At 41.1% G+C, this 11,217-nt stretch overlaps 1 protein-coding gene across 5 annotated transcripts in view; it reads left to right on the forward strand.

The window, feature by feature from the left end:
- Nucleotides 1-7,820, forward strand: part of LOC138251737 (long-chain-fatty-acid--CoA ligase ACSBG2-like) — a 359,144-nt gene extending 351,324 nt beyond the window's left edge. For all 5 annotated transcript variants that reach the window (XM_069205674.1, XM_069205678.1, XM_069205675.1 and 2 more), the window contains 2 exons: nt 1,977-2,223; nt 3,696-7,820. In XM_069205674.1, the coding sequence (XP_069061775.1) occupies nt 1,977-2,223; nt 3,696-3,772 (324 nt within the window). In that variant the 3' untranslated portion in view covers nt 3,773-7,820. The remainder of the gene's footprint in view (nt 1-1,976; nt 2,224-3,695) is intronic.
- Nucleotides 7,821-11,217: the final 3,397 nt, after the last annotated feature.

The raw sequence follows: 11,217 nt of genomic DNA on the forward strand, positions 1-11,217 counted from the left end.
TGTTATAATAGGCAGCTTTTGGTGGGAATCTGCAGGATTTATTTAAGTGAACAATGATGGGGCACCCCCTCCATAAAGGGAGAGTCTGGGAATATATTGATGAATCAAAGAGTCATTTGATTCCCACACCACTTCCCAGAAAAAAGTCAAATATGGGTTCCAGTGCTTACATTCTGCATATCAAGTACAAATATAAAAACATATATATTTTTATAATCAATTTATATGAAATTTTTATTCTTGAATCCTTTAAAAATATAGGTGATGATGAACATTAACCGATAATGCAGATATTTTCCCTTTGTTTAAAGGCTTTGTTGCTCCTTTCTCATAGATTATTTTAGCTCTGTTTTTTGTTCCTTCATCAGACTCCCTTGCCTGTTCAATGGAGTTATAGGAGTTTAATTCTTAAATGGCTTTAAGTCCATATGCCAAGGACAGCTAGACTGACATGTCTGTGCTCTGTTTCGGCTTTATCAAATTCATTCAATGAAAGCCTTCCTCAGGACTTTGCTTGACTTTGCTAGACATTTAGATCAAAAGGGCCTACAGCAGAGTTGGTAGCCAATGTATCATTTTATTTTGAGAATCTGTCCGGACAATTTGTTCTTATACAACTTACTTCAACAAATGCATCAGAAATACCACTAACCATACCACGTCGAATAAAAGGTGAGACACTAGGATCCATACTTTCTTCTGTCTGCTTCTTACCACTTCCAATAGCACAGAACAGTGTTCAAACAGATCTCTGAGTAGTCAGCTTTTAGGTCATCTCTACATGAAAGAAAAGGTCCACAGAAGTTTTTGCTCAGATAGGAGCCGAAAAGGAGCTGTGCCATCAACTTTACTCTATGAGAGCAAATCAAGTGAGCTGAAAGGATAACAGATAACTTGTGTGCTTCTGACTGTTTTTACAATGCAGAAGAAAGTATCTGCACCTGGCCCAGGGTGTACAGGATGGAAATCAGAGGGCCTTTGGTACACCAGCTAAATATTGCAAAACTTGGGGCCTAGTTTATACTTTTTATTGTTTTACGCAAAAGTGGCGCAAACTTACAATTACAAAATACAATTATATTTTGTAAGTTTGTGCCTCTTTTACGTCAAAAAATTACACAAATGTGGCGCTAAAAAAGTATAAATTAGGCCCTTAATCTGCACAGATGTATGCTGCCACATTAGTATAAAAAATCCATTCACATGAGAACTGGCAATGCCACTGCAAGAGTGGAGAGTTTCAAAGCCGCAGACAAATAAAACACAATCAAGTGACAAGGATCTCGGGTTTCACTAATTGATAATATGTCATTGGTTACCTGGATGTCGGAAGTCTTGATGATAGAAGGGAGCAGAATCCAGATTTGTAAGGATGGAAAAGGTTGTGAAAAGGTTGTGATCATCGAGATGCTCTTGAAGATGATGGAGTGAGATGACGGTTCATTATGATAAATTCTTTGTTGATCATGTAGCACTTTCAGGATGAAAAGAGACTGCTAGATGGTTGAATCAGTCAATGGAAAGTAGGTCATGCCAGACTAGAAAAGTGCGCTTGGACAGTAAGAAGAGATGTCAGGTTTCCTCACACAATAATAGTGAGAGAGGAATGTGTCCAGAGTGTGAAGTCAATGGGGTCAGTACTGTCAGAAGCGAGACGGAGACAGAAGAGATATAGGGCCTGATTTAGATTTTGGCGGAGAAATTACTCTGTCACAACGGTGATGGATATCCCGTCCACTGGAATATAAATCCCAAAGGATATCATGGGATTGTAATACGGCAGACGGGATATCCATCACCGTTGTGACGGGGTAACCCCTCTGCCAAAGTCTAAATCAGGCCCTTAGTTCGAAAAGTCACAGTGACTCTACCTTTACAAACCTAAACTTGTAATATGACCCCCTCCTTATACACATCAGTACACACATATCAACAACCAAAGCAAACCTGCTAACACCCCCTTTGATTTCTTTCAGTGCAAGGTTGATCTAGAATCTGGAGAACCCCAGGATGACCTCACCCCTGAAGCCATCCAATTGTGCCAGCAGTTGGGAAGCAGTGCCACCAGGGTGTCGGAGGTGGTGCGCTCCAAGGACCCCGCCATCAATGATGCAATCAATAGGGGGATGGAACGGGTTAATCAGAAGGCCACATCTAATGCCCAGAAGGTACAAAAGTGGACCATCCTGGAAAAAGATTTCTCCATTGTTGGAGGAGAGCTAGGTAAGTCTGAAAACCATTCCAGGGACTCTTTAGAGCACTTGGCGATGGGTATATATTACAAAAGCCTAAATAAAAAACGTATTTAACTTATCAGCTTGGTCAGCTGAGCAGCGAACACGGATTGTTTACCAGTTATTATTTGAAAGGTTTGTAGTGATGGGTCGTCAACAATGGTTTGGCTCTCACAGTTGCCTTTTTGGCAACCTACATTTGCCAACTGACCCAAGCAACTCTTTAGTGGTGCAGAAAGAGGAACAGCTATGGACCTAGGGGTGGGGAAGAGTGGGGTGATGAAGGGGCGTGACATGGAAGAGTCTAGTGGAGATTTAGGGTGTGGGTTCATTGGTCGTTCTTTGGTCGTATCAGGAACGAGTAGTGGGAGGGTGTCTGATACAGGGATCATAGGAGCAGTTGTTATAGAGACTACGGGTTGGGTTTTGTTCTCCCATCCCCACCCACAACCCACCGTCTCATCCCCTTTGGAAACTAGAGAGGTGTGCTAGCAAAGGAGCAGCAAAGCTTTCTTCCAGTTTACATCAAACTGTTGACAGATGGGGAGAATTTGCAGAGTAACAGCTGATTTAAATTCATGATGCTGTTTGAAATCTAAAACTAATGTTACAATTATTATTTTTGGCCCTAACCTGTAGGAACCTGGCAACAAGCACCTTAAACATGTGGCCAGCTGCATGTAGGTGCGTGTATGTGTGTCTCTTCCAAATACTGTCGGAACCAGGCAGTATTTATTCAACTCCAGAGGGTGCAGGACAGAAGCCCAGCTCACAAATAGTAGAACTTGTTTGAATTCAGGAGGTTAATGACTCAGAAAGGATAGCTCCTTATTTGGTTGCCCACCTTCACAAGTTGGGGCAAACTGGTCTTGAAAAGACCTCTATATTTAGGTTAACAGATTGTTGGTGGCTGCTTTGAGGGCAACGGTTAGTATAAACAACAAAAATCCTGTCGGTCATCAATTACGTACATAACCAAAATTAATTAAGGGTCAAACGAAGAACTGATCAACAACAACTCAAGAAAACAGAAAACACAACCAGGGAAAACAAATTACTCGCAAACATACATGTATTTTTTAATGCAAGTACATGAAGATATCTATGTACATTAGATTAAAGGTTGCTCCAAAAAGTGGGGAAAAAGTGACACAAGTACACGTGCGGAATAAATATGTGAGGGATAAAATTACCGTACATGTAAAATTCAATAAAACATGTGATGCAGTGCTACCGTGCCTGCAAGCTGATTGCCCAAAACAAAATGGACAAATCCTCATCCAGAGGACTAACTGTTACCCAGATCCTGAGGTTTACTAGATCACCTGATTAGAAAGTAATGGTCTGAGAGCATTAGTGGCAGATCTACTGGGCTCATGGAAGGTGGGAGTGTTTAGAACTGTGGTTTGACAAACTTAATCAATTTTTTCTAATATATGTGTCTCCTATGCTTGGCCTTAGGTCCCACCTTGAAACTGAGGCGTCCAGTTGTCCTGAAGATGTACGAAAAGCTTATCGACGAGTTCTATACATCGTGAACCCTCTTTTATGTGGAAAAAAAGAATGTGCTAGTGTTCAGTCTCTTGCTATCTTGGGACAGGATCATAAGGTGTTTTCTTTTTCTGAGACAACTTTACTAAAAGACAACGTGGATCCACCCACTGCTTTGACAGTTGTAAATAACTCTCAAATATTTTTTTAAATAAATGGTATTATTTTTGTATTGCATTTATCAAGGACACAATATACATTAAAATCATTTTTTTTTGCTGGCTCTATGAAAATGCCACTCATGGTAGAGCCCATTCTGAGCTGCCTGGATCGCGCCTGTCCATTTTTGTCAACTTTATTTGAACAAATTAGCATAATTTGCAGGAATTACTTTGTAACTGAATTGAAGTGACTGTAAATTTAGTGGAATGGGAGGTGAGTTATCTTGTGAGATAATGTCACACCGCCCCATCTTGGGATGCATGACATAAGGTTGATTCTCTTGGTGCTAATGCCCCCAGCTGGGGTTTTGGAGCTTTTGAAGCAGGTCCATAAGTGTCTCAGAGATCCCTTTCTTGTAGACTAACGTGCCCTACACTTGGCAGCTGGATGCAAAATTGTTAGGTACCTGCTATATACATAAACAAAACATCAACATATTTAATCATGTTGTGTTCCACCATATTCCTTAAAACCCCCTTCTCAGGGACTAAAATCCTGCATCACCGGCAGCTGGAGAAGAAAAGGTTGGTTACCTGTTACACACGTTCTCCATCACGTTTATTCTGTTAGTTACCTGTTACACACGTTCTTCATCACATGTTCATTCTGTTAGTTACCTGTTACACAGGCTCTCGATCACATGTTTATTCTGTCAGTAACCTGTTACACACGTTCTCCATCACATGTTTATTCGGTTAGTTGCCTTTTACACATGTTCTCCATCACATGTTTATTCTGTTAGTTACTTCTTACACACATTCTCCATCACATGTTTATTCTGTTAATTACCTGTTACACATGTTTTCCATCACATGTTCATTCTGTTACGTTCTCCATTACATGTTTGTTCTGTTAGCTGCCTGTTACACACGTTCTCCATTACATGTTTATTCTGTCAGTTACCTGTTACACATGTTCTCCATTATATGTTTATTCGGTTCATTGCCTGTTACACATGTTCTCCATCACATGTTTATTCTGTTAGTTACTTGTTACACACATTCTCCATCACGTTTATTCCGTTAATTACCTGTTACACAAGTTCTCCATCACATGTTCATTCTGTTAGTTACCTGTTAAACACGTTCTCCATTACCTGTTTATTCTGTTAGTTGCCTGTTACACACGTTCTCCATCACATACTTATTCTGTCAGATACCTGTTACACACGTTCACAGTCACATGTTTATTCTGTTAGTTTCCTGTTACATACGTTCTACATCATGGTTATTCTGTTATTTACCTGTTACAAATGTTCTCCTTCACATGTTTATTCTGTTAGTTGCCTGTTACACATTCTCCATCAAATGTTTATTTTGTAAGTTACCTGTTACACACAGTCACCATCACATATTTATTCTGTTAATTACTTGCTACACACGTTCTCCATCACATGTCATTCTGTTAGTTACCTGTTACACAGGTTCTTCATCACAAGTTTATTCGGTCAGTTACCTTCTACACACGTTCTAAATCACATGTTTATTCTGTTAGTTGCCTGTTACACACGTTTTCCATCACATGTTTATTCTGTCAGTTACCAGTTACACACGTTCTCCATCACATGTTTATTCTGCTAGTTGCCTGTTACACACGTTCTCTGTCACGTTTATTCTGTTATTTGGCTGTTACAAACATTCTCCATCACATTTATTCTGTCAGTTACCTGTTACACATGTTTTCCATCACACGTTTATTCTGTTGGTTGCCTTTTATATATGTTCTCTATCACATGTTTATTCTGTTAATTACTTGTTACACATGTTCTCCATCACATGTTCATTCTGTTAATTACCTGTTACAGATGTTCTCCATCACATGTTCATTCTGTTAATTACTTGTTACACATGTTCTCTGTCAAATGTTCATTCTGTCAGTTACCTGTTACACATGTTCTCCATCTCATGTTTATTCTGTTAGTTACCTGTTACACACGTTCTTCATCACATGTTCATTCTGTTAGTTACCTGTTACACAGGTTCCCCATCACATGTTTATTCTGTCAGTAACCTGTTACACACGTTCTCCATCACATGTTTATTCGGTTAGTTGCCTGTTACACATGTTCTCCATCACATGTTTATTCTGTTAGTTACTTCTTACACACATTCTCCATCACATGTTTATTCTGTTAATTACCTGTTACACATGTTCTCCATCACATGTTCATTCTGTTACGTTCTCCATTACATGTTTGTTCTGTTAGCTGCCTGTTACACACGTTCTCCATCACATGTTTATTCTGTCAGTTACCTGTTACACATGTTCTCCATTACATGTTTATTCGGTTCATTGCCTGTTACACATGTTCTCCATCACATGTTTATTCTGTTAGTTACTTGTTACACACATTCTCCATCACGTTTATTCCGTTAATTACCTGTTACACATGTTCTCCATCACATGTTCATTCTGTTAGTTACCTGTTACACACGTTCTCCATTACCTGTTTATTCTGTTAGTTGCCTGTTACACACGTTCTCCATCACATACTTATTCTGTCAGATACCTGTTACACACGTTCACAGTCACATATTTATTCTGTTAGTTTCCTGTTACATACGTTCTACATCATGGTTATTCTGTTATTTACCTGTTACAAATGTTCTCCTTCACATGTTTATTCTGTTAGTTGCCTGTTACACATTCTCCATCAAATGTTTATTTTGTAAGTTACCTGTTACACACGGTCACCATCACATATTTATTCTGTTAATTACTTGCTACACACGTTCGCCATCACATGTTCATTCTGTTAGTTACCTGTTACACAGGTTCTTCATCACAAGTTTATTCGGTCAGTTACCTTCTATACACGTTCTAAATCACATGTTTATTCTGTTAGTTGCCTGTGCACACGTTTTCCATCACATGTTTATTCTGTCAGTTACCAGTTACACACGTTCTCCATCACATGTTTATTCTGCTAGTTGCCTGTTACACACGTTCTCTGTCACGTTTATTCTGTTATTTGGCTGTTACAAACATTCTCCAACACGTTTTATCTGTCAGTTACCTGTTACACATGTTTTCCATCACACGTTTATTCTGTTGGTTGCCTTTTACATATGTTCTCTATCACATGTTTATTCTGTTAATTACTTGTTACACATGTTCTCCATCACATGTTCATTCTGTTAATTACCTGTTACAGATGTTCTCCATCACATGTTCATTCTGTTAATTACTTGTTACACATGTTCTCTGTCAAATGTTCATTCTGTCAGTTACCTGTTACACATGTTCTCCATCTCATGTTTATTCTGATAGTGACCTGTTACACAGGCTCTCCTCACATGTTTATTCTATTAGTTACCTGTTACACACGTTCGCCATCACATGTTTAGTCTGTTAGTTACCTGTTACACAGGTTCTCCATCACATGTTTATTCTGTCATTTGCGTGTTACACATTTTCTCTATTACATGTTTATTCATGATATTTATAAACAAACCACCAACCCACATGGTCATGTTCTGCTCCCACGGACCCCGTCACACGCCCTATCCCAGACAGCTGGAGAAAAGAAGGTTACTTACCTGTAACACCTATTCTGCATCAGTCCTATCTTTTGTATATTAATAATACAGCCCCCATCCTCCCGGTTAGGTCTGTCAGAATGGAGAAAGGATTTTGAGGACTTCTTGCTTTCTTCGTTCCAGCTTCAAACGGTGTGATGCACGCCAGGATCGCAAGAGCTCGTAACAGTGCAGACAGTCTTTTACACAAGATGATATGCTGTGGCACTTTTTTCTATTAAATGATACATTTGCAGATGTTTATACAGTAACCCACTACTACATATTTTTCTAGTGTCTTTTTAATGTAATGTATGCCTTTTGTTAAAATATAAAAATGAAAATGAAAATGTAATGTGGCCCTAGTCATTCTTTGTAAATGGGTGGGGGCAGTTCTTTTTCTCTGTTGGATAGGTGTTCCGGGATCCCACACGTAGGAATAATATGATGTCATTCATTTTTATGACAACCTCATGACGTGAAACATTGAAAGGCATATTTATGAGCCCCGTGAACCACCAAAGCATCAATGTTTGTAACGCACTGGCAGCGCAGACTACAAAATCATCTCTATGAGGCCAGGCAGAGCCACTTTGTGCGCCTTTTCATGGCCTCATAAATATGGAGGAAGGTGAGGCCGCGCGAATCGCTGCGGTGTCTTACTCTGCTTTCCATGGATGTTGTGGTGGGTGTTCCAATGCATCACCCATGGTTTTTTACCCTTCTCCAGATTTACAAACCCATGTAAACCAGGGGATGCACCAAAACCTTACGCCTCCTGAGGTGAGGCGTAACAAGGAGGATTGTTTTTGTGCAGGAGGGTGTCCCTTCTTGCACAAAAACAATCCTGATGACAACACAGTTGCAAGGGTTCCTGCGTTGGCGCCTGAGTGATGAAACAGCATCAACGCAGGGGTAAAGGACAGGAATGTGCCGTATTGCATAATACGGTGCATTGCTGCCCCTTCACTTTGGTGCCGGGCAGTGCAGCAAGGGGACTTCCTGCTCCGCCCTCTGGCAAAACCCCATAAATGCGGGCCTGAGTTTAGGGTGAGGACTCTGCCCTTAACTACTTGAAGGTGACATCGTATAAATGGGTAAATGAATCCGCCGAATATCCCTGATGTGTAGGAATGGAAAACATCTAAAATAAATTTCTTGTTTCAAAGTCCCTTGGGTGGGCCAGTTGAGATGCCACAAACTACCTGTAACATTTACAGGATGTATAAGGGTGCCAGTGTAGGTTGTTTTCCAAACACTTAACTCATTCACTGTTTCAATAACACAAAGGTAATTCCACAGAAAAATGTATGTCTGTCGCAACAAACTTCTCAACCATTAATGGAAAATCCACAGCTGTCAGCAACTATTGGTCTACAAAAACATAAGCAGAGAAGAATTTGGTTCTTTGGCCTTTGCAGATTCAACGGCTTGATAATTATTTAATGCAGTATTTATGGAGTGAGAAACATCCGCGGCTGTGATGGATACAGCTGCTATCCCTTTCCTACCTGTAAATAAAGAACTGTTGTGTTTAGAGAGAAGAGTTCTGATTGGACATTGAGGGGCATATTTATGAGCCTCTTGTGCCCCCGCTACGTCACTTTTTGTGATCCAAGGGTGGTGCAAACCTTGAAATCATATCTATGAGGCCACGCAAAGCCACTTGACGTGGCTTTGAATGGGCGCATATACATGGAGAAAGGCAAGGCAGTACACATCGCACAGCGTTGTGCTGGGTGTTCCCATACAACATCCATGGATTTTACACATTCCCAGACGTACAAGAGCCTGTAAACCTGGGGATGTGGCAAAGCCAAGGAGTAAGATCTTTATTGCTCCTCGTTTTTTCTTCTTTCTATGTTATGCGTGCTGCACTGCAAGAGGAAAAAGCCTCCCACGATTGTTTTTGTGAAGGAAGGTGCCTCTTCCTGCACAAAACAATCCTGGCAACGATGTGGACACCTTGCACCATGGTGCCAGTGTGCCTGCGTTGGCGCTAGGATGCCTAAATGGCACCAGCGCAGTGGGAAAGGACAGAAATGTGCAGATTGCCATAGATATGACGCATTCCTGCCCTTCCCCTTTGACGCAGGCTGCGCAGCACGGTGACTCGCTGCACTGCCCTGTGCCAAATAAATACGCGCCTGAATGTATTGTATGTAGTTGCTGTGACCTTTTGTATCAGAGTTCCAACACTTTCCCACTTTCTGGAGTCAACAATTACACACTGTCTCTGGCTCCCTTGACGTACTAAGGGACTGAGGAAGTACTGAGGGAGTACAGAGGAAATACTGAGAGAGTACCTTTGTTACACAGTTGTAGTTATGTAGTATCTAGAGCCCCACCACCAGTGTTAAATGTGAGCACCCACACAGAGGGCCCGAATCACAAAGGTAAACTTAAACCAAAAGTCTGAGTTTAGACCTGAAGTCTAAGTTTAGACCCAAAGTCTAACTTTACTAAAGTAAGACTTTACGTCTAAAGTAGGCCCAAATTTAAGAAGGCCTAGCGCCACATTAGCGTTGTTTTTGTGATGCTAAAGTGCCGTTAGGCTTGCAAAATCGCCGTACCATATCTAAAAAGTGACGCAATGCATGCATTGTGCCACTTTCCGACCCTTTGCACCACAGTTGCATGCACCATGCATAATGCATGCAAAGGGGGCATTCCTGCACAAGGAGGCCCGCAAAAATGGTGGAATGAAATCTACAAGATTTTACTGTGCCATTTTTGGCATAATTTTTAATACCTGCCAAAAGCAGGTGTTAAAATGACGCACCCATTGTAATCAATGAGCCTCCTTGCACTTTGCTCCACTAGAGTCAAAATTCTCGACGCTAGTGGAGCAAAGTGCCACAATAGCGTCAAGGGGATTGACACTATTGTTCCTAAAACGTCCATGGTGTGCTGTATCATACACAAGGTGCACACATGGTGGCGTTAGGGGGCTCAGGCGAGCGCAAGAAAAGTGGCACTGCGTTGGATGCATTGGATGCAGCTTCACTTTTCTTAAATTCGGCCCTTAGACTTTTGGTCTAAGTTTACCTTTTTGAATACCACAAAGTAGTAAAGTTCTACTTTTGGTCTAAATTAGACTTTTGGTCTAAGTTTACCTTTATGAATCAGGCCCAGAATTCACAGCTACAAAGTTCAGAGACGTGGCCTCACAAGAAATCAAGGAAAACGTCATCAGAATAAGACATTCAGAGATATCAGCTAGGAATCTTAAATGAGATGGCTCTTTTCCTCTCGTAAAGTGACTGACTGTGTGGACTGACTGATCAGTGAAAACAGACAGTGTACATAGCTACTGACAGACCCCATGTCATGTGTGGCAGCCCTACCCAGTCCTGGCTCTGTAGCCAACAGCACAGTGTCTTCTGGGACTTGTAGTTCTGCTATTAACAGTGTACGTATGAGCTGGAAACATCACAGCAGACAGGGTGCTGCTGGTGGAAAAACTGCAGCTGGATGAAGCTACTCCACAGGCCCCAGGGCTTCCTGTCTGCACTGTAAAGAAGAGATGTGGTAGTCAGTAGCCACACGTCTAACTTCTAACTTGGGGTTCACTTCCTTTTTTAAATCAGCGCAGGATGATAATACCACCCCCTGAAGGCAGAGGATAGGCTTATCACCACAGGCAGGAGCATGGATCTGCTGGTACTGCCCTGTTACCACAGTCTGCACTCCTACTAACAGGGGCATTTTCTGTGTAGTTTTGAGTGAGTTCAGTGACTATCTTTTGCCTT

Source organism: Pleurodeles waltl, chromosome 1_2 (genome assembly GCF_031143425.1).
Source record: "Pleurodeles waltl isolate 20211129_DDA chromosome 1_2, aPleWal1.hap1.20221129, whole genome shotgun sequence".
NCBI classification, from domain to species: Eukaryota; Metazoa; Chordata; class Amphibia; order Caudata; family Salamandridae; genus Pleurodeles; species Pleurodeles waltl.